This window comes from Saimiri boliviensis, chromosome 8 (assembly GCF_048565385.1).
Source record: "Saimiri boliviensis isolate mSaiBol1 chromosome 8, mSaiBol1.pri, whole genome shotgun sequence".
NCBI lineage: Eukaryota > Metazoa > Chordata > Mammalia > Primates > Cebidae > Saimiri > Saimiri boliviensis.
This window is the reverse complement of record NC_133456.1, coordinates 48657101-48681546: the sequence shown is the minus strand read 5'-3', so window position 1 is coordinate 48681546 and position 24446 is coordinate 48657101. Positions and strand designations below refer to the sequence as shown.

The 24446-nt window shown below is 41.0% G+C and overlaps 1 protein-coding gene across 1 annotated transcript in view; it reads right to left on the bottom strand.

The window, feature by feature from the left end:
- ZBTB11 (zinc finger and BTB domain containing 11) overlaps positions 1-24446 on the bottom strand; it is a 37604-nt gene that overhangs the window by 5072 nt on the left and 8086 nt on the right. The window contains exons 2-8 of the mRNA XM_039477133.2: positions 20641-20876; positions 19787-20018; positions 10934-11775; positions 10514-10690; positions 3995-4240; positions 2270-2414; positions 1457-1574 (exon numbers count right to left, since the gene is read on the bottom strand). Of these exons, the coding sequence (XP_039333067.2) occupies positions 1457-1574; positions 2270-2414; positions 3995-4240; positions 10514-10690; positions 10934-11775; positions 19787-20018; positions 20641-20876 (1996 nt within the window). The remainder of the gene's footprint in view (positions 1-1456; positions 1575-2269; positions 2415-3994; positions 4241-10513; positions 10691-10933; positions 11776-19786; positions 20019-20640; positions 20877-24446) is intronic.

Below are 24446 nucleotides of genomic sequence, written 5' to 3'. Positions count from 1 at the left end.
CCCAGCTAATTTTTTGTATTTTTAGTAGAGACGGGGTTTCACCATGTTGACCAGGATGGTCTCGATCTCTTGACCTCGTGATCTACCCGCCTTGGCCTCCCAAAGTGCTGGGATTACAGGCTTGAGCCACCGCACCCAGCCTGCAAATGTTTAATAAAGAAAAAAAACTGCTGAATCCCTGTAAGAGAGCTTTCTGATGTACCCCTGAACCTAAAATAAAAGTTAAAAAAAAGAGAGAGAGAGAGAGAGAGAGAGAGAGAGAGAGAGGGAGGGAGGGAGGGAGGGAGGGAGGGAGGGAGGGAAAGGGAGAGGGAGAGGGAGATAGCTTCCTGGCTTCCCCCCGACCCCAAGAGACAGGGTCTTGCTATGTTGCCTCTCTAGACTAGTTTTGAATTTCTGGCCTTAAGCAATCCTCCTACCTCTGTCTCCTGAAGTGCTGGGATTACAGGCATGAGCCACTGCACCCACCCTAGAATCGTTTTTTATTTAGGCGAGTCTCACTCTGTCACCCAGTATGGAGTGCAGTGGTTCAATCTTGTGCTGCTCACTGCAACCTCCACCTCTCGGGTTCGTGATTATTCTACCTCAGCCTCTGAAGAAGCTCAGACTACAGGCATTGTGACACCATGACTGGCTGATTTTTGTATTTTTAGTAGAGACGGGGTTTTGCCATGTTGGCCAGGCTGGTCTCAAATTTCTGACTTTAGATGATCCTCCTGCCTTGGCCTCCCAAAGTGCTGGGATTACAGGCTTGAGCTGCTGTGCCTGACTTGATTAATTTTATGCTATATGAATTTTACCTCGATTATAACAGAGATTTTAGGAGGCTCTGGAAATGAAGACGAGTGGGGTAAAGAAGCTGGCTGCTAGTGAGACCCTTCTTTCCACAGTCCCCACCTCCAGGTAGTACATTTGAAAATCTCCTTAAATCACTTTAAATGAGTGATTTGTATGGCTTATAATTTATATCACAAAGATGTTTAAAAATAGTAACACTTAAGCAAGAAAAAAAAGACTTTAAAATCATGAGGAAACTGAAGTTACAGTTTAATATCATCTTCAAATTTTTTTTGAAAACTGAGTAAAAACATAATTAAATTGCGCCGGGCGCGGTGGCTCAAGCCTGTAATCCCAGCACTTTGGGAGGCCGAGGCGGGTGGATCACGAGGTCGAGAGATCGAGACCATCCTGGTCAACATGGTGAAACCCCGTCTCTACTAAAAGTGCAAAAAAAAAATTAGCTGGGCATGGTGGCGCGTGCCTGTAATCCCAGCTACTCAGGAGGCTGAGGCAGGAGAATTGCCTGAACCCAGGAGGCGGAGGTTGCGGTGAGCCGAGATCGCGCCATTGCACTCCAGCCTGGGTAACAAGAGTGAAACTCCGTCTCAAAAAAAAAAAAAAAAAAAAAAGAAAACATAATTAAATTAATTGAATGCCTCACATATTGAATACTTACTGAGTACAATGATAGCCTCGAACCTCAGGCTTTGGTTGGTGTTTCTTGAAGTGCTTGCTGAGTCCAGAACCCCTATGAAAAGACTTTCCACAAACTGAGCAAAGGTACTTGGACTCTCCTATTAAAAAAATTAAAATCCTGTCACATATCCAGCAATCAGTCCTCTTTTAACAGAATTCTTTATGTCGTATTTCAGAAGTTATTTTACCAAAGGGACATGGAATCTATAACATTTGGCAGACATATAAGAATAACAATAAACTGTATCAAAATCCCCCTTTCCTCTCAACAACTATAGTATTATCAGAGGCTACACTCCAAGAAATGTGATACAGTTGTTATGACCTATGGATTGTTATAGTAATACAGTTGAATTCAAGTTGCAGTAGGATCTACCCTTCATTGGCTATTTGTACATTTCTGCTTTAAAACATCTAAAAATAAGTAAATATGGACAAAAAATGTAAGTCAACTCCTATGTGGACAATTATGACTACCTATCGTTTAATTTTTTAAAAGCATGATCATTTCTTTATGCCTAAATTTAAATTATGCCGATTTTAACACTTAGTACACATTTTTCTACATTGAAGCAAACAATGAATATTCTGTACACAAACACAGCTGTAAAACCAGATTTAAGAAAATGCAACAGTTAAGAAAAATGCTTTTAATTTTAAATACTGTCTCAATACAAAATTGAGCACACACAACTATCAGTTTATCAACATTATTTCTGGTATAATTACAGAATAATCATTATAAATTAATAGTTTATGAAATGTAACTATGTCAATATAAATTTCTCATTACCTGTGTGAATACTCATATGTTCTTGAAGACTCCGTTTGGTAACAAATGACTTAACACACAGCTCACATTGGAACTGCTTTTGTGACTGATGGAGACTCTGGTGTAATTTTAGACCATGCTTATAGATAAAAGTCTTTCCACAGACCTAAGATAGAACGGGGGTGATTAAGTCAATAAAACAAAAAGGGAGATTATCTAACAACGAGGACAGAGAAAATGAATATGTTCTTTTTTTTATTTTTTATTTATTTATTTATTTATTTTGAGACGGAGTTTCGCTCTTGTTACCCAGGCTGGAGTGCAACGGCGCGATCTCGGCTCACCGCAACCTCCGCCTCCTGGGTTCAGGCAATTCTCCTGCCTCAGCCTCCTGAGTAGCTGGGATTACAGGCACGCGCCACCACGCCCAGCTAATTTTTTGTATTTTTAGTAGAGACGGGGTTTCACCATGTTGACCAGGATGGTCTCGATCTCTCGACCTCGTGATCCACCCGCCTCAGCCTCCCAAAGTGCTGGGATTACAAGCTTGAGCCACCGCGCCCGGCCTAGAACTGTTTTTTAATTAAAAAAAAAACTGAGTTAGGCCTGGCATAGTGGCTCACGCCTATAATTCCAGCACTTTGGGAGCCTGAGGCAGGAACTAGTTGAGCCCAGGAGTTTGAGGCCAGCCTGGGCAAGACAGTGAGATCTCATCTCCACAAAATATATAAAAAAAAATTAGCCAGGTGTGGTGGTGCACAACTGTAATCCCATCTACTTGGGAGGCTGAGGTGGAAGGATGGTTTAAGCTTCTGGGACGTGGAGGCTCCAGTAAGCTGTGATCATGCCATTACAATCCAGCCTGAGTGATGGAGCAATACCTTGTCTCAAAACAGACAGAAAAAACCCAAACTGAGTCATACTCATATGTAAGGTTACAAGTGCTACTAGAAATTTTTCACTGTTTCAAATAGCCTGAAGTGACTACTTACAGGATTCACGATTTGGCATTTAGGTACCCCCCCCCCTTTTTTTTTTTTTTTTGGAGACAGATTCTTGCTTTGTTGCCCAGGCTGGAGTGCAGTGATACAATCTCAGCTCACTGCAACCTCCACAGTTCAGGTTCAAGTGATTCTCCTGCCTCAGCCTCCCAAGTAGCTGGGGATTATAGGCATCCGCCATCATGCCCAGCTAGTATTTTGTTTTTTGATTTTTAGTAGAGATGCTGTTTCACCATGTTGGCCAGGCTGGTCTCAAACTCCTGACCTTGTGATCCACCTGCCTTGGCCTCCCAAAGTGCTGGGATTACAGGCATGAGCCACTGCTCCCGGCCTGGCATTTAGGTACTTTCGATCTTTAGCTCTAGGGAACACAGCTTAGGCAGGACTTTTATGGACCACAGAGATTTGTTAAAGCCATGGGTTCCTTTCCAGTCCCGGTTGGTCCTGTTGAAGATTAAGGAATGACTGGAAGGATAAATTGGTTATTTTTTACCCTATACATTCTCTGAACCCTAGTAAGTTTTCACAAACATCTTAAATAGATTTAAATTACAACGTCAGAGAGCAAATTAAAAATGTATGACGATAGGGAATCACCTTTGATCTAGGCAATAAAGAAGTCATACATTTCCCTGACATTTTAAAAATACGAGTGACTTGAGAATACTTATCCCGCCAGTCTCTTTGGCACCCATAGTTAAGTTCTAATGTTCTTTAAATAGCAAAATAAATGTCATAGCTTTACCTGGCATGCATGTGGCTTTACACCTGTGTGCTTTAACATGTGTATTCGAAGAGAGTATAATTTAGGTAATGTTCTTCCACATATGGAACATATAAATTCCCGTTTGGTTCTGCCCTTCTCAGATGATGTTCCTGATGCTTCATTAGATGTGGAATTGGATGAAGATGAAGAGGGTGCATCTTTTCTGGTATGACGAATAAGGTGTGCTCGCAAGGAGGCACTGTACTGAAACTGTTTTTTACACAACTAAAAGAAAAGTAAACAAAATTCTCATTAAATGTATTAACATTACAAAATGTTAAATGAAACTCAACTCATATTTGAACTTGGTTTTTGTTACAGTTATATAAATCAATAAACACATGTACTATGTAAAAAACAATAGGTACTAGATTATAAAGGTAAAAGCGGTAAGACTCAAGTCCTATTCTGGAGAGGCTGAAGTCTGATGATAGCACAAGATTTTTGTTTTCTTTATTTATTTTTTATTATTATTATTTTGAGACAGAGTCTCACTCTGTTGCCCAGGCTGGAGTGCTATGGTGCAGTCTGGGCTCACTGCAACTTCTGCCTCCTGGTTCAAGCAGTTCTCCTGCTTCAGCTTCCTGAGTAGCTGGGATTACAGGTGCCTGCGACCACGTCTGGCTAATTTTTTGCAATTTTTTTTTTTTTTTTTTTTTGAGACGGAGTTTCGCTCTCGTTACCCAGGCTGGAGTGCAATGGCGCGATCTCCGCTCACCGCAACCTCCGCCTCCTGGGTTCAGGCAATTCTCCTGCCTCAGCCTCCTAAGTAGCTGGGATTACAGGCACGTGCCACCACGCCCAGCTAGTTTTTTTTTTTTTGTATTTTTAGTAGAGACGGGTTTCACTATGTTGACCAGGATGGTCTCGATCTCTCGACCTCGTGATCCACCCGCCTCGGCCTCCCAAAGTGCTGGGATTACAGGCTGAGCCACCGCGCCCGACCCAATTTTTTGCATTATTAGTAGAGATGGGGGTTTCACTATGTTGGCCAGGCTGGTCTCGAACTCCTGACGTCATGATCCAGCCACCTTGGCCTCCCAAAGTGCTGGGATTATAGGCCAGGCAAGCCACCTCGCCTGGTCATTTTTTTTCTTTTCTTTTTTTTTTAAACCTGAAATAATTGAAGACATTTTTTTATTTTTTTGAGATGCAGTCTCATTCTGTCCCAGGCTGGATGGCGTGCAGTAGCATGATCTCAGCTCACTGCAACTGCCACCTCCCAGATTCAAGCGATTCTCCTGCCTCAGTCTCCAGAGTAGCTGGGACTACAGGCGTGTGCCACCACGCCCAGTTGATTTTTGTATTGTTAGTAGAGGTGGGGTTTCACCATGTTGGCCATGATGGCCTCGATCACCTAATCTCAACAGCACAAGACTTACATGTTAAAAAAGTGAATTATCAAGAAGGTTGGGCTTCAAATAGGTTTTACAGGAAGGGTTAAAAAAAAGAATACTATCATTAGTATGAGTACTAATAGTTGTCGTGTGGAATAGAAGTAGGGGCTGGAAACAGAAATGTTAGGCTATAATTAATGGTCCTTGGATTTTATCTCATCGTTGAAGATTCACAAAAGTTTTGTTCTTTTTAAAATCAAAGTTATATATGCTTACCCTCTTCAAACTCTATTTTTTATAACAAGTAAAATTGGTCTCCTGGCCAATCATCTCCACTATATTTTGCTTCTAGAGTTATCTTTGACTTTGTTTTTAAGTGCAGCTGTGCTTGGATGAAGCCCTCAATGCTTCTCTTTGTAACTCTATGTAACATACATAAAGGAAGTTGATTCGCATTTTCACTCCTCTACTCCCTACTTAGACATGTAAACGATTTCCATTACCCCTGTTTATCAATACTGTTGTATCATATTCTTGAGTAGATCAATTTCAAGGCTTGCATTTTTAGGATGTAAATGTTATTACCACTGGGCCACATATAGTATACTATAATTCTTTTTCCTTTCTTGCTTTTTGTTTTAGTTAAGTCTCTTTGCACTTACTAATTTGCCAAACCCTGCCCCCAACTGTACTGGGAGGAGATTTAAAACCCATCACCTTTTTGGAAATCTCTTCAAACTATTATGTCCTGGGCTGGGCCTGGTGGCTTATGCCTGTAACCCCAGCATTTTGGGAGGCTGAAGAGGGCAGATCGCTTGAGTCCAGGAGTTTGAGACCAGCCTGGGAAACATGGTAAAACCGTCTCTACAAAAAAATACAAAAATTAGCTGAGCATGGTGCTGCATGCCTGTGGTCCCATCTATTTGGGAGGCTAAGACAGGAGGCTCATTTGAGCCTGGGATGTGGAGGCTGCAGTGAGCACTGATAGTGCCATTGCACTCTAGCCTGGGTAACAGAGCAAGACCCTGTCTTTAAAAAAAAAAAAAAAAAAAAAATGTCCTGGGACTAATTGTTCCCAGTGCCTGGTACACAGCTTCATCCTGGGATCTCCCTTCACTGTTTTCCTGACGAATCCCCTAGGACTCTGTTGAACTGAACACCACGTTTTCCATTTACCATGTCTTGCTCATTTTAGCGAAACATATGTCAATAGCTTCTTGAGAAAATTTGGGTGGTAATACTTTAGAGACCTGGCATGTCTGAAATATTCTTATTCTACCAACGTAAGTAATTAAAAGTTTGAAGGACTGGCTCTAAGATTTCAAGCCAGAAATAATTTCTCTTTAGATTTTAAACACATTGTAGCTTTGTCTTCTAGTTTCTGTTGCTGTTGTTGAAAAGCCTAAAGCCATTCTGATTCTCATTCTTTTTGATACTGACAATGTTTTTATCTTTCCTCTGACAATTTATTTTACTTTTGTCCCTTCATTCTGAAATTTTATAATGTACTTTAATAAGAGTTTTATTTTTATCCACTGTTCTGGGCATTCAGTATACTCCTTTAACACAAAAACTTCTATCCTTAAGTTCTGAAAATTTTATTAATGTTTTCCATGTTGTTTGAAAACAATAATTGTGCCGGGCGCGGTGGCTCAAGCCTGTAATCCCAGCACTTTGGGAGGCCGAGGCGGGTGGATCACGAGGTCAAGAGATCGAGACCATCCTTGTCAACATGGTGAAACCCCGTCTCTACTAAAAATACAAAAAATTAGCCGGGCATGGTGGCACGTGCCTGTAATCCCAGCTACTCAGGAGGCTGAGGCAGCAGAATTGCCTGAACCCAGGAGGCGGAGGTTGCGGTGAGCCGAGATCGCGCCATTGCACTCCAGCCTGGGTAACAAGAGCGAAACTCCGTCTCAAAAAAAAAAAAAAAAAAAAAAGAAAATACTAATTGTATACTGGGTATCTTAGACAAATCCTATGATTTTCTTTCACTTCCACTTCTAACTTGTCTTTTTGTGCTATTTTCTGGGAGATTTCATTAGTTTTATTTCCCAACTTTTCTGAGATTTTTAGATGGTATTATATGTTTTATTCCTAAAAAACATTAATTTTAATGTGTCCTTTATATTAATAAATTTTTTTTTTCTTTTGAGATGGGAGTCTCCCTCTGTTGCCAGGCTGGAGTGCAGTGGTGCAACCTCGGCTCACTGCAACCTCCCCCTCCCAGGTTCAAGCAATTCTCCTGCCTCAGCCTCCCAAGTAGCTGGGACTACAGGTGTGCACCACCATGTCCAGCTAATTTTTGTATTTTTCGAAGAGATGGGGTTTCATCATGTTGGTTAGGATGGTCTTGATCTCTTGACCTTGTGATCTGCCTGCCTTGCCCTCCCAAAGTGCTGGGACTACAGGTGTGGGCCACTGTGCCTGACTAATAAAACTTTTTTTAGACTTTTTTTTTTTTTAAACATTAGTCAAGTGCGGTAGTGAGAAGCGGGTAAAGAGTTAAACAAGGAGTTCGATCTGTAACTGTGAACAATCAATGGAGATAACTTACTAACTTCGGACCAGCCAATGTGATCTTTTATTAAAAACATTTTTTTTTTTTTTTTTGGTAGAGATGGAGTCTCACTATATTGCCTGGTCTTGAACTCCTGGGCTTAAGTGATCCACCTCTGGCTCCAAAGTGTTGGGATTACAGGGATAGGCCACCATGCTCAGCCTCAATGTGCCCTTTTAAAAACATAGTACTGCCCGGTGTGGTGGCTCATGTCTGTAATCCCAGCACTTTTGGAAGCTGACATGGGCGGATCACTCAAGGTCAGTAGTTGAAGACCAGCCTGACCAACATGAAGAAACCCTGTCTCTACTAAAAATACAAAATTAGCCAGGCATGGTGGCACATGCCTGTAATCTCAGCTACTCGAGACTGAGGCAGGAGAATTGCTTGAGCCTGGGAGGCGGAGGCTGCGGTGAGCTGAGATCACGCCATTGCACTCCAGCCTGGGCAGTTAGAACGAAACTCTGTTTCAAAGAAAACAAAAAACAAAAACATAGTACCTGGTTGTTCTGTAAACATAATTTGTTCATTTATCTCTTATAAAAAATCTCTTACATAAAATACTTGGAGGTTTTTTCAGTTTTTCTCTTGCTGGTCTTGGGTTCCTCAAAGTTGTTTTTTTTTTTTTTTTTTTTTATTTTTAAGAGACAGGGTCTCACTCTGTCTGTCACTCAGGCTAGAGTGTGGTGGGGCAATCTTGGCTCCCTTTATCCTTGACCTTCTGGATTCAAGCAATCCTCCTGCCTCAGCCCTGACAAGTTGCTGGGACTACAGGTGTGTGCCACCATGTCCAGTTAGTTTTTGTATTTTTTTAGAGACAGGGTTTCACCACGTTGCCCAGGCTGGTCTTGAACTCTTGAGCTCAAGCAATCCACCTGCCTCGGCCTCCCAAAACGTTCGGATTATAGGTATGAGCCACTGTGCCCAGCCAAAGTTATTTTCTTGAAATCTTTTGTCATGAGTCTAATAGTCCCTAATATCTGTTCATATTTTAGAATAAAACATTAAAAAATTCATTGGGGCCAGGCGTGGTAGTTCGCGCCTGTAAATCCCAGCACTTTGGGAGGCTAAGGCAGGTGGATTGCGAGGTCAGGAGTTTGTTTGAGACCAGCCTGGTTAACATAGTGAAACTCCATCTCTTAAAAAAAAAAATAATTCATTGGAATTTCCACTTAAGTGAGGAGGGGATTGTTGTTAACCATGAGCTTTAGTCAGTAGTATCTTTAGGTCTTTTGTTATTGGGCTTCAGATTTTTCATCTCTGAGAAATCCTGCTGCTTTACAGTTAATGTCTAGATGCCTAGATCCCAGGACTTAAGTAAAGAACGAACTTCGGCCGGCTGCGGTGGCTCATGCGTGGTATCCCTGACCTTGGGGAGGCCAAGGCAGACGGATCACTTGAGTTCAAGAGTTTGACACCAGCCTGGCCAACACAGTGAAACCCTGTCTTTACTAAAAATACGAAATAATCAGCCAAGCATGGTAGTCCTTGTCTGTAGTCCCAGATACTCAGCTGGCTGAGGCAGAAGAGTCACCTGAACCTGGGAGGTGGGGGTTGCAGTAAGACAAGATCATGCCATTGCACTCTAGCCTGGGTGACAGAACAAGACTCCATCTCCAAAAAACCAACCAACCAAAAAGACAATATTCAGTATGCTTTTATGCTTTTAACCTTCCACGTTTTAGGTACTGTACATTTAGCTTCACTGTACATAGCACTCCCCAGTAGAGTTACGGTTTTATCTTTTCCTTTTTTTTTCTTGAGATGGAGTTTAGCTCTTGTTGCCCAGGCTGGAGTGCAATGGTGCAATCTCAGCTCACCACAACCTCAGCCTCCTGGGTTCAAGTGATTCTCCTGCCTCAGCCTCCTGAGTGGCTAGGATTACAGGCATGTGCCACCATGCCTGGCTAATTTTGTGTTTTTTTAGTAGAGACAGGGTTTCTCTATTCTGTACTGGTAAGTCCTGGGTGGATGTAACTGTTTGTACTTCGCCCTGCTTATATATGTTGGTCAGGCTTGTCTTGAACTCCTGACCTTAGGTGATCCACCTGCCTTGGCCTCCCAGAGTGCTAGGATTACAGGTATGAGCCACCGTTCCCGGCTTATCTTTTCCAAGGAGTAGAATACGGTTCTTTGGCGAAGGGGGCAGTGGTGGTGATTTAATTGCCTTTACTTTCAAGGCAGCTAGCACTACTAATTCCTGAGACATTCTGGTGGTTCTACAATACAATTTGAGTTGATTCTTAACTTTCCCCACTGAAAACCTGAAAGCGAATCCTTTCAAATGTGCTGAATAAGTTACTCCATCTATTTATTCATATCTAGAATTTAGCTGTTAAGATCTCCTGTTCTCTCTGCCTTTTTATGAGTTACATTTTTAAAATGATCTTTTTACTGTTGTTTTACTAGGATATCAGGAGGAAGCAGAGATAAGTCACTGAATATTTTGGGGAGGCAAGTAAATGACGTGCACATTTAAATCAGAAGATGACTCTTATGGCCATATAAGACAAGTGAAACACAAGTGAAAAGACAACCTAGCAGTAAGTTGGATTCTATATAAGATTAGAGTTATCTTGAATTAGCTTTCTAAATACTTACTGGACATTTATAATCTCTAGCTCTTTCATGTTTCAGTTTGTGCATTATAAGGGCATATCGTCTCTGAAAAACCATTCCACATTCCCCACATTTATGAGATGCTTCTTCGGTGTTCTCTTTAGCATCTCTTTTTGGCTGTTTCATTTTTTTTCCTCTTTGAACTAACTTCTGAGCCACCTAATAAGAGACAGAAATCACAATCTAAGTAAATATACCCAATTTTTAAAGTCATGCTATAAATTTCTAACAAAAAGATTTCACATTCACATTATCTTATTAACACTGGCATTTAAAGCGTTAAGTTGCTACCTTGCACCCATCTCCCCTCCCAAATAATTTTCACGATAGCCATATGTTCATCAATAGAATGCTTTTAGCCTAAAGCTAAAGCTACAAAGGTCTACCCTTTTTGCATCATACCTGTTGAACTGCTGACTTGGGAATGGCTTTCCGTTTCTGCAGTCTTTTCTCCATTCCCTTGTGAAGTCGAATATATGCCCCTTCATTAACAGAACGTTGTCGAAGCCTGCTCCTGTAAGTTTCATCATCAGGGCCAAAGTCTGTCTTTGCTGTTGATGCAACTAGATTTTCCTGATCTTCTAAAGGCTGGTCAACATTCTGCATATGTTTTGGAATGTCTTCGGCACAGATATCCTCAGCTGATATATCATTTCCCACATCACTATCCTCTGGTGAGCTACTAATTACAGTCTCTTTTGAAAGTTTAGGATATGTATTAGAAACTGTGTTCTTTTCTCTGTTGTTTGAAGTTTCTAGTTCCATCTGGTTGTCTTTTGTTAAATCAATAGACACCATTTCAGGATGGGAATCAGCTATACACCCTACAGATGACTGGATAGCTTCAGCCTCTGGAGAAACCTGGGGCTCAGGCTGTCGTCCTACCTCTCCATTCTGCTCAGCTTCTGGCAAGTCTCCATTTACCAATAGTACAATTTCACAATCCCCAAGTTCCGTAGATAAAGTGGTTGTGCTTCCCTCATTGCTAGTCACAGAAGGTGCTGGACCTCCATTCTGTACTGGTAAGTCCTGGGTGGATGCAACTGTTTGTACTTCGCCCTTCTTATATACTGTTAGCTGCTTCTCTTCCATTAGCTTATGTACACTTTCACAAATCTCTAAGACTTCTGACATGAAAAGATGACGAGCTAAGATGGCTACATCAGCCATGCTACAGAAGTCAAAACTTAGTACAGAAGTATAGGCAAATTCCAGTAAAGGAAGGAAGCTGGCCTTACAAAAACCTGTATGAATACAAGGAAGGTTAAGACAAAAAAGTCAATTACCAATGAAACAATACAGAATTATGACAATATAAAATATAATTCAAAGATAAGTATGACCATTTATTCTGTAACTAATCATCCCTGGGTTTGCATTTTGTTCTGGTTTCTTATTAAACCTTGACCAACTCACTTTTCTGAGCTGAGTCTCAGTACCTAATACAGAAAATAGTATCAGACTTACTACCTCAAGAGTTGCTGTAAGGCAGTCATTTTCAAACTGTACTCCTTAGAACCCCGGGGATTCCTCAAATTCCCCTCAAGAACAGCTGCTGGAGAATGGAGGGTTAAAAAAAGAGAGGAAGGCAGGTGAGTAGGCAGGGTTCAACCAACCTGTCCCCTAAACTCACTTCAGTAAATATAGCTGTACTTCCAAGTAATAGTTGTCCGTATAAAAATGTGATTGAACAGTGTTACATGACTAAAAGTAAATAATAATAATAATAATAATAATAATAATAACAATAACCTAAGGGAGAGGTCAGCAATATTGTTCTGTTAAGAGTAAGATTAGGCCGGGCGCGGTGGCTCAAGCCTGTAATCCCAGCACTTTGGGAGGCTGAGGCAGGTGGATCACGAGGTCGAGAGATCGAGACCATCCTGGTCAACGTGGTGAAACCCCATCTCTACTAAAAATACAAAAAATTAGCTGGGCATGGTGGTGCGTGCCTGTAATCCCAGCTACTCAGGAGGCTGAGGCAGGAGAATTGCCTGAACCCAGGAGGCGGAGGTTGCGGTGAGCCGAGATCGCGCCATTGCACTCCAGCCTGGGTAACAAGAGCGAAACTCCGTCTCAAAAAAAAAAAAAAAAAAAAAAAAAAAAGTCAGATTAATATTGCAAGCCACAAGGTGACTGCTAAAACTGCTCAGCTTGGCACTGTAGCTGAAAAGCAGATATACACCAATGACATGGCTATATTCCAATACAACCTTCTTTTTTTCTTTTTCTTTTTTTTGAGACGGAGTTTCACTCTTGTTACCCAGGCTGGAGTGCAATGGCGCGATCTCGGCTCACCGCAACCTCCGCCTCCTGGGTTCAGGCAATTCTCCTGCCTCAGCCTCCTGAGTAGCTGGGATTACAGGCACGCACCACCATGCCCAGCTAATTTTTTGTATTTTTAGTAGAGATGGGGTTTCACCACGTTGACCAGGATGGTCTCGATCTCTCGACCTCGTGATCCACCTGCCTCAGCCTCCCAAAGTGCTGGGATTACAGGCATGAGCCACCGCGCCCGGCACAACCTTCTTTACAAAAAGGGAAGGAAGGGAAGATTGGTCCTTGGGCTGTAGTTTGCCTATACCAGGTATAAAGAATGAAACAATTACTATACACGTGAGGTATTACATTCTTCTGTGAGAAAACAAGGTCAGTTTCTTTTCTAAAATTCTCAATAATTCACTTTCAAAAGTCATTTTCAATTCTTAATAATTTTCACATGAATTAAAAATCAGAAAGAATATTACACAGTCAGCCGGGCGCGGTGGCTCAAGCCTGTAATCCCAGCACTTTGGGAGGCTGAGGTGGGTGGATCACGAGGTCGAGTGATCGAGACCATCCTGGTCAACATGATGAAACCCCGTCTCTACTAAAAATACAAAAAACTAGCTGGGCGTGGTGGCGCGTGCCTGTAATCCCAGCTAATCAGGAGGCTGAGGCAGGAGAATTGCCTGAACCCAGGAGGCGGAGGTTGCGGTGAGCCGAGATCGTGCCATTGCACTCCAGCCTAGGTAACAAGAGTGAAACTCCGTCTCAAAAAAAAAAAAAAAAGAAAAAGAATATTACACAGTCATAATTCTAACTCTATGTCCATAACCAGAATGATTAAGAATTTGTATAGCTCTCCAGAGTTTCTTTATACAGCCAAGCATTCATTCGTCTGTCCGTCCATCCGTCCATCCATCCATCCATCCATCCATCCACTCACTCATTTAGAAATGGAGTCTCACTCTGTCACCAGGCTGGAGTGCAGTGGCACGATCTCGGCTCACTGCAACCTGCGCCTCCTGGGTTCTTCAAGAGATTCTCCTGCCTTAGCCTCCCGAGTAGCTGGGACTGCAGGCGTGTGCCACCAGGCCCAGCTAATTTCTTTATTTTTAGTAGAGACAAGGTTTCATTATGTTGGCCAGGATGGTCTCTATCTCTTGACCTTGTGATCCACATGCCTCGGCCTCCCAAAGTGCTGGGATTACAGGCATGAGCCACCATGCTCAGCCAAAAATATTGTAATTTTTTAAAGTTACTTTGAGATAGGGCCTTGCTCTGTCATCCAGGCTGAAATGCAGTGGTTTGATCATGGCTCACTGTAACCTTGACCTCCCAGGCTTAAGTGGTCTTCCTGCTTCAGCCACCTGAGTAGCTGGGCATGTATGCACCTAGCTAATTTATTTTTGTATTTTGTAGAGATGGAGGTCTCCCCATGTTGTCTAGGTTGGTCTCGACCTCCTGGCCTGAAGTGATACTCCTGCCTTAGCCTCCCAAAGTCCTTGGATTACAGATGTGAGCCATCACACCCAGACGGAAGCAACTATTCGTATTCCGCCTTCTCACACTAGGTGTCATATTACACATACTTTTTTGCTTTTTTTTTTCTCATACAATAATTTATCTTAGAGATTTTTAAATATACAATTGAGAGCCCTATTTGCTATAATTTTCAGTTTTGACTCAAAGTATGTGAAGTGTGGTTCTTTATGCAAAAGAACCTACAAAGGATGAACAAGCATACAGAGAAGACAAACTGTGAGATGTTAGGACTCAGGCTGAAAACTGAGGGGACTCCACATTAACATTAACATCACGGTGAATTCAGCCATTCCTAGGAAAGCTAATTCTTAAAAAGGCTGAAACCATATTAATCTTGATGAGACCAAGTAAGAGGTAAATAATATTCCTTTTAGAAAAAATCACATACTAACAAAACACTGTAATGTATTTTGGTCTTTTACCTAATATCCTTTAAATTTCTTTTTTTTTTTTTTTGAGACTGAGTCCCACTTGGTCACCCAGGCTGGAGTGCAGTGGTGTGATCTCAGCTCACTGCAACCTCCACCTCCTGGGTTCAAGCAGTTCTCATGCCTCAGCCTCCCGAGTAGCTAGGTTGACAGCTAACTGCTACCATGCCCAGCTCATTTTTGCATTTTCAGTAGAGACGTGGTCTTGCCATGTTCACCAAGCTGGTCTTGAACTCCTGGCCTCAAGTGATCTGACTGCCTCGGCCTCCCAAACTGCTGGGATTACAGGCGTGAGCCACCATGCTTGACTTGCCCTTTAAATTTCTAAGTCCAAAGTCCTAAGAAAAAATTTCAAAGTCCTATGAAAACATTAGCACTGCTCCAAATAGCATTTTAAATACCACTTTTACAAAGATATGCTCATAGGTTTAATGTAAATACCATAAAAGAAAAAGAAACTAAAAAAAAAAAATCACTTATAGGCTGGGTGCAGTGATTCACAGCTCCAGTTCCAGAACTTTGGGAGGCCAAGGGCAGCAGACTGCTTGAGCCCAAGATCAGGACCAGCTTGGGCAACATGGTGACACCTCAACCCTACAAAAATTACAGAAGAAATCAGCCAGGCATGGTGGTGTGCACCCGCAGTCCCAGCTACTTAGAAGGCTGAAGTGGGAGAATCGCTTAAACCCAGGAGGTCAAGGCTGCAGTGAGCTGAGATTATGCCACTGCACTCCAGCCTGGGTGACAGCAAGATGTTGTCTCTCAAAAAAAAAAAAAAAATTACTTCCAATCCTACCATCAACAGAGAATAGGTAGATAATTTTGATATGTCATTTTTACCTTCAATCTTTTTATACACACATGCCCTACAAAACATTTTAATCAAATGAAACGGACGACTTTCCAAAATGGAAAGGTTGTAGACATCTATTACAGGACAATGTGAATACAGTTAACACTACTGAACTGTACACTTCTAAAAAATAATTATGGCCAGGTGACATGGCTCACGCCTATAATCCCAGAACTTTGGGAGGCAGACTGCTTGTGGCCAGGAGTTTGAGACCAGCCTGAGCAATACCGTGAAACCCTGGCTCTACTAAAATTACAAAAATTAGTTGGGCATTGTGGTACACACTTGTAATCCCATCTACTCAGGAGGCTAAGGCAAAACAGCCGCTTGAACCCAGGAGGTGGCGGGCTGCAGTAAACCGAGATGGTGCCACTGCACTCAAACCTGGGCAACAGGGCAAAACTGTCTCAAAAAATAAATAGTAATAATAATCATCATCATTATGGAACTTTTTTTTTTTTTTTTTTTTTTTTGAGACGGAGTTTCGCTCTTGTTACCCAGCCTGGAGTGAAATGGCACGATCTCGGCTCACCGCAACCTCCGCCTCCTGGGTTCGGGCAATTCTCCTGTCTCAGCCTCCTGAGTAGCTGGGATTACAGGCATGCACCACCATGCCCAACTAATTTTTTGTATTTTTAGTAGAGACGGGGTTTCACCTTGTTGACCAAGGTTGGTCTCGATCTCTTGACCTCGTGATCCACCCGCCTCGGCCTCCCAAAGTGCTGGGATTACAGGCTTGAGCCACCGCACCCGGACTATCATTATGGAACTCTTAAACAGCGTTGGTGGGAATGTAATTAGTACACCAGAATGAAAAACAGTATGGAAGTGCCTCAAAAACTAAAAATCTAACTACCAAATGATCCAGCAATCCCACTACTGGGTATTTACCCAAGGAAAACAAAATCATACGTCAAAGAGATATACCTGCACCCCATATGTATTGCAGCACTATTCACAATAGCCAAGAAATGAAATCAACCTACATGTTCATCAACAGATGAATGGAAAAAGAAAATGTGATAAATATACACAATGGAATACTTTTCTGCCATAAACAAAATGAAATCTTGTCATTTGCAGCAATATGATAATCCTGGAGGACATTACGCTAAGTAAAATAAATCAAGGACAGAAAAGTAAATATCAAATGTCCTCAAATGGGGAAACTAAAAAAATTAGATCATACAAGTAGAGAGAAGAGTTATGGTTATTAGAAGATGGGCAGGGTGAGAAGGGGGGAGTACAGGAGGAGATTGGTTAAGAGATACAAAATTACAGCTAGCTAAATAGGAGTAACTTTGAGTGTTGTATAGCACCACAGGGTATATAGTTAACAAGAGTTTTATCACGTATGTTCAAAAAGCTGGAAGAAGCCTGGCATGGGGGCTCACCCCCCGTAATCTCAGCACTGAGAGGCAGAGGTAGGAGGACTCCAGGAGTTCAAGACCAGCCTGGGCAACAAAGTCAGACTCTATCTCTATAAATAAAAAAACAAAAATCAAAAAATCAGTTGGGGAGGGTGGCATGCACCTGTGGTCCTACCTACACAGGAAGCTGAGACAGGAAAACTGAACCCAAGAATTGCTTGAGCCCATGACTGCACCACTGCATTCTAGCCTAGGTGACAGAATGAGACTGTCTCAAAACAAAAACAAAAACAAAAAACAAAAAGGCTGAAAGAATTTTGAATGTTTCCAACACAAAGAAAGGTAAATATTTAAGGTGATAAGTATATCTTAATTACCCTCATTTGTTCTTTACTAATTGTATATGTGTACCAAAATATCATTTTGTATACCATAAATATGTACAATTATTACATGTCAACTGAAAATAAAAGCGGGGAGCCTCTCTAAACCTGTTCTATTTCAGGGACTATCTGAAAATAAATTAATAGAAAAGAAAAACCATTAAGAGGGTAATTTTTTAAAAAAACGATTGAAAAACTTGAAAAAAATCTCCTCTCTCTCAAATGAAATGGACAATTATTACAGATGGAAAAATTATGGTTGCCACATCCAGGGGTATGGCAGATTAAGATAATCTAAATGACCCACTTAAGAACTTTTTTTGTTGTTGTTTGAGACAGGGTCGCACTCTGCTGCCCAGAGTAGAGCGCAGCGGTGCAGTCTTGGCTCACCGCAACCTCTGCCTCCTGGGGTTAAGTGATCCTCCTACCTCAGCCTCTCAAGTAGCTGGGCCTACAGCCATGTGCTACCATGCCTGGCTAATTTTTATAAATTTTGGTAGCCTCAGGGTTTTACCAGGTTGTCCAGGCTGGTCTCTAACTTCTGAGCTCAAGCAATCCAACTGTCTCAGCCCCAAAAAGTATTGGGATTACCTGTGTGAGCCACTGTGCTCAGCCTTATCTATTTAATATTTAAATCAAACATTTTTAAAATAATGTCTATTTCACCTATGACTGGCTTACATAATATTTACTGAACAATATACAAAAATATGCATATGGAATGAAGATTAAATGATGTATTTTGTTGGAATATTAGGATGCTGTACCATAGTGTTTTCACGCAGACATTTCATTTGCTATAAGCTGCTGAGAAACCAGAAAAGAGCAATACTCATGCATTATGCTTCAGATGCATGAAATACAGAGAAAAAATTCCAATGCTAACATATCAAAAGAATAACCTGTGAATGGTTTTTATATTCAGATGGCTCAGTGTAAGATATATTTTCTTCTTTGAGTCACCAAACCCAGAAAAAAAAAAAAACCCCAAATACCACTAATCTAGAATGTAATGTCAACTCTAGGCTCCAAAAAGTTTTTGCTCACATGTACATCCCTATGCCTAGGCTAGTTCTTTGTATGCAATGGATGCTTAAAAAATATTTATTTATATAGAGAAAGCTATTATTGCTTTCTATAAACAAAGCCACTGCTAAGGAAAAATGTATCTTTCCTGAAGAGGTAAAAAAAAAAATACAGCACAAAAGGGTCAGTGGTTAAATAATTAACAGTTTACAAACCTAGACAAAGTAACTTTTTGTTTCAAAAAGAAAAAAAATATTTCAGTTATATAAGTAATTCAAAACTTATAACAAGTTTGTATTATGAGAAAATGTGTAAATAATGTTACCTATTTTAATTCTTCTTAAATTTTCATTTGTTGACTCAGAAACCAATGTATAAATTCTAGTGAAGCAAAAAGAAAGTCAAACTATTTATCTGCAATAATATGATACAAACAAAAAAACCCTGGAATTTTGAATTTTCTGTATTGATAATTTGATTATTGAACTTGATAATGATGAATCTTTAAAAACCAAAAGACTTACAAATTATAATTACATGCCCCATGAAATAAGATGTAAATAAGTCAATTTTTGCTTACTTTTTATTCTTAGCGGCAGGGTCTTGTTATGTTGCCCAGTCTGGAGACCAGTAGCTATTCACAGGTACAATGACACACTATAGCCTGGAACTCCTGACCTTAAGCAATCCTCATATCCCAGCCTTCTGTGTGGGTAGGACTACAGGCGTGCACCACCATATCTACCTTAAACGGTCAATTTTTTTTTTTTTTGAGACGGAGTTTCGCTCTTGTTACCCAGGCTGGAGTGCAATGACACGATCTCGGCTCACCACAACCTCCGCCTCCTGGGTTCAGGCAATTCTCCTGCCTCAGCCTCCTGAGGAGATGGTATTACAGGCACGCGCCACCATGCCCAGCTAATTTTTTGTATTTTTAGTAGAGACGGGGTTTCACCATGTTGACCAGGATGGTCTCGATCTCTTGACCTTGTGATCCACCCGCCTCGGCCTCCCAAAGTGCTGGGATTACAGGCTTGAGCCACCGCACCTGGCCCTAAACAGTCAATTTTTAAGTAACATATTCATTTAATGTAATAATTCTGATGCAGTTGTGGATTTCTCTCAAACGTTTTAACAGTTTAAATCCCAGAAATTATTTTTCTGCTGTAACTGTCTCACTTAAGAGGTAGTGAAAGGAAATGACAGCCTCTGCCATAATTCTTCCATAGAAATCCTGCTAAAAAGAACCTTTTCAGTTCAGCTTAGTCTGCTGCTGTACATGGGCTTCTCCTACTACTTCGGCATAAAGTCTGTGTGTGGAAGACACATATCCCCCTCTTCTAGAACGTCATTACAAACAAAAAGCAAGAGTAATAGAAAATCCTTACCAGAAAGATCCACCACAGCCTCATGACTGGAAACAGCTCCTTTCTCAATAAAAAGATCACGAAAATACTCGCTATTTGCTGACAAAACAGATTTATGAGCTTTGTACTCTTCTCCTTCAATTAGCAAAGTAACATCACAGAACTGGTTGGAAAGTCTCTGTTCGTTCAGCTGTTTCAAGACAGCTTGACAATGTTTTGGAGAAGAACGTTTTACCACTCCTTTGGTGTCAACCTGTCAAAACAAGTTTGAGAGCAGGAGTGATATATTACCTGTATTTTTTACCCTTAACAGGCTTTAAAACAAGACACACTACATATTACCTTTTACCAGGTATGAAGAAATAATATTCTTTGTTATCTATGTATTTAAATAAAAAGATATGTTGTCCTATCCTATTTTCTGCCACGTTCTTCATTCTACCTGACCTAATGAAAACTTGTATCTCACTTCTGGCTGCCTCTTATTACTGATCCGAAATGTGATGATGTATGAAACTGATGCAGGTGAAAAATGAAGACGGATTAATTTTACCCTGGGGCATAACCCAGAGACTGCTTCCAGAAATGTCAATCTGTCTATTTGTACCAATATGTTATCACAAAAGAAGGGAGGGGGAATAATTAACAACCAACCAACAGGTAATTATTAGTAAGTTCATCCTGAAAAAATAAACATTTAGATAAATGATGAGGCAGTATTAGCATACTTTCAGCTTACATAACAACACAGTATATTACCCATTTTGTCTTATTCAATATGAAGTCTTAGTGGTTTGAGAAAAGTATGTCACCAAGGCTGCAAACACTAGCACACTAGTTACAAATGTTAAAGATGAATGGAGGGTACCACTTACAAACACGAGCTCATGTTTGGACACTGGCTTCCTTTTTGCAGGCCTGGAGGCTGTAGTTGGAGATGAAGTAAAGTTGCTCAGGTCATCTTCTGATTCATTACTTTCTTCTCCAGATTCTAGGTCTAGTCCCAATTCTTCCAACATTTCTGAAACATCTGATATTGGACGGGATCGATCTAGTTTCTCCTGGCATTTGCTACACTGTTTAATGTAATCTTTGACTTGCTTCAATATACCTACAATGAAAATATTAACAAGTCAAATTTAATACTGTTCTTAAAACAGGGAATATATTATTTAGTCTGTGTATATTAATACGTGTTTCAATACATATGTGCAGACACTCACATCCCAAAAAATACGTAGAGTTCATTAGAATGCAGGATACACTTATTTTCCCCCCAAAAATACAAGGTTATTCAGTTGACAGAGAAAGAAAACAATTAAAAATATATATATAAGGTTATAAATGATATTCCCATGCTAAAGTAATGTTGTTTATTACCGGTTATTTGTTTCCCCAATCATAAGATGACTATAGAGGTCCACCTATTTCCATTTAATTTGCAATGTTTTCATGCAAGAGGGAAACTGCCAATATTCAACTGGTTTTGACTCATGCAAATTAACAACTGAGGCTGGGTGTGGTGGCTCACACCTGTAATCTCAACACTTTGGGAGACTGAGGCAGGTGGATCACCTGAGGTCAGGAGTTCGAGACCAACCTGGCAAACATGGTGAAAAACCTGTCTCTACTAAAAATACAAAATTAGCCAGGCACGGTGGCACACGCCTGTAATTCCAGCTACTCTGGAGGCTGAGGCAGGAGAATCACTTATAAACCAGGAGGTACAGGTTGCAGTGAGCCGAGATTGCGCCAATCTAGCCTGGGTGACAGAGACTGCCTCAAAACAAAAACCAAACAAATTAACAATTTAATATGGCTCAGGCTAATACTTCTCCACCCAGTGACATCAGGCATGGCCATGTGATTTGACGTGCACACATGACGTGTACCATATCTGAACAGAACCTTAAGTTCTGGCACTGAGTATTTCACACCAGTTCTCGAATCTTTGTCCCCTCTCACAACGAACAGCATGTCCAAAAGGATGTTGTTCTTAAACTCGAATTTCAGAAGAAAAAAGTTGAAACCAATCTGTAGCCTGGAACAGGACTACAACCAAAACTTGTAATGAAAGTTTAAAATAAATCTTTTGTTTTGAAAGTTATGAGATTTTAGGGTTTAGTGAAATAACAGCATAAGCAATCTAACAAAAGTAGACTGTATACAAGCCACTCACAAAAGATGATTTTGAATTTCAACTTCTAGCTCCTGGACATGCTGGCGTAGGGTGAGGGTGCAGGGATAAGGATTTTTATATATATGTATGTACACACATACACACCATGTTGGCCAGGCTGCTCTACAACTCAAGTGATCTGCCCACCTCAGCCTCCCAAAGTGCTGGGATTATAGTTGTGAGCCACCATGCCTGGCCTCTGATTTACTCTAATCCACACACTTTGGATACACTTAACTATATATACCCACACACCAGCTTTTGATTTAGGCAAGGGAAAGTCATTTTGAAACTCCAGCACACACATGCAAAACAAACAAACAAAAAACACAACAATGAAACTCCAGCACACATAACACAGGATAAAATAAGAAGAAGGGACAAAAAATATCAACATCTTACACTACGAAATGTTGGGGTAGCTAATATATATAAACTTTCAGCATTGAGCTAGTTTTTCACTGTCCCCAAACAAGGTAATCTTGCCTAAGCACTAGAATATAGCTTATGATAGGAGCTTTCCTGAAAAAAACAGCATAATGTAAATTCTAGTAAACTATCCCTGGTACAACTTTTAGTAGACTGACTTTTAAACATTGCCCCTGAACAAATATGCCATAGCATAATTCTGACTAAAACAGAAAAGAAGCAATAGGATATGTACTTTTCTGAGCATCTAAACTAACCAAATTTTATTTGCTCATATAGTCTACAATGGCTTCAAAATATGTATCTCTGGAGAGCCCATTTGGAATATAAAACACATGAAAAACTTAACAGTTAAAAATGCTTGTTTACTTTGGGAGGCCGAGGCGGGTGGATCACGAGGTCGAGAGATCGAGACCATCCTGGTCAACATGGTGAAACCCCGTCTCTACTAAAAATACAAAAAATTAGCTGGACATGGTGGCGCATGCCTGTAATCCCAGCTACTCAGGAGGCTGAGGCAGGAGAATTGCCTGAACCCAGGCGGAGGTTGCAGTGAGCCGAGATTGCGCCATAGCACTCCAGCCTGGGTAACAAGAGTGAAACTCCATCTCAAAAAAAAAAAAAAAAAAAGCTTGTTTTATCAATTATCAGTTCTAGATCATTACCAATACCTGTTATAAATAACACCTCTGGAACTAACAATCAGCTTAAGAATTCTTAATTGCTCAGAAGTGTGCTATATAAAGTTACTTAAAAAAGACGTTTTAAAATTTTGGAACAAATTACTTATGAAGAAATTGATTAGTGAAAATTCTTTCCATTCCACTAATGTATCAAGAATGTAATAACATTGGTCTAAGAGTGTTTGATGCAATTAAAAGAGAACTAGCCGGGCGCGGTGGCTCAAGCCTGTAATCCCAGCACTTTGGGAGGCCGAGGCGGGTGGATCACGAGGTCGAGAGATCGAGACCATCCCGGTCAACATGGTGAAACCCCGTCTCTACTAAAAATACAAAAAACTAGCTGGGCGTGGTGGCGCGTGCCTGTAATCCCAGCTACTCAGGAGGCTGAGGCAGGAGAATTGCCTGAACCCAGGAGGCAGAGGTTGCGGTGAGCCGAGATCGCGCCATTGCACTCCAGCCTGGGTAACAAGAGCGAAACTCCGTCTAAAAAAAAAAAAAAAAAAGAGAACTGAGTATAGGACACACCTTGCAAATTTGTCTTTAATACACAAAGTTGTAGTCGTGAATTAACTGATTCCTTATTGATTCTCTCATGTACTCAAGTATAAAAATTTAAGTTTCTCTTGGCTTCAGAATACTATTTGGATTTTATTTCAGAATTTAAAATAAATAGTAAAATAGTTTTTAAAAGAGTAATCTTTTCTATATAGTTCTGTTAATCTAACAAGCCTATAACAAAGAAACAATAAGCAAAGTGTTAACACAATAAACATCAAAACAAACAGGTAATAATTGAGAGAAAACTGCTCTTATGCTTACTGACTAGAAATATCAATTTTAGCCGGGCGCGGTGGCTCAAGCCTGTAATCCCAGCACTTTGGGAGGCCAAGGCGGGTGGATCACGAGGTCGAGAGATCGAGACCATCCTGGTCAACATGGTGAAACCCCGTCTCTACTAAAAATACAAAAAATTAGCTGGGCATGGTGGCGTGTGCCTGTAATCCCAGCTACTCAGGAGGCTGAGGCAGGAGAATTGCCTGAACCCAGGAGGCGGAGGTTGCGGTGAGCCGAGATCGCGCCATTGCACTCCAGCCTGGGTAACAAGAGCGAAACTCCGTCTCAAAAAAAAAAAAAAAGAAATACCAATTTTAAATAAGGAAAGACTAAATGAAAAATAGTAATATGTGCCGGGCGCAGTGGCTCAAGCCTGTAATCCCAGCACTTTGGGAGGCCGAGGCGGGTGGATCACGAGGTCAAGAGATCGAGACCATCCTGGTCAACATGATGAAACCCCGTCTCTACTAAAAATACAAAAAATTAGCTGGGCATGGTGGTGCGTGCCTGTGATCCCAGCTACTCAGGAGGCTGAGGCAGGAGAATTGCCTGAACC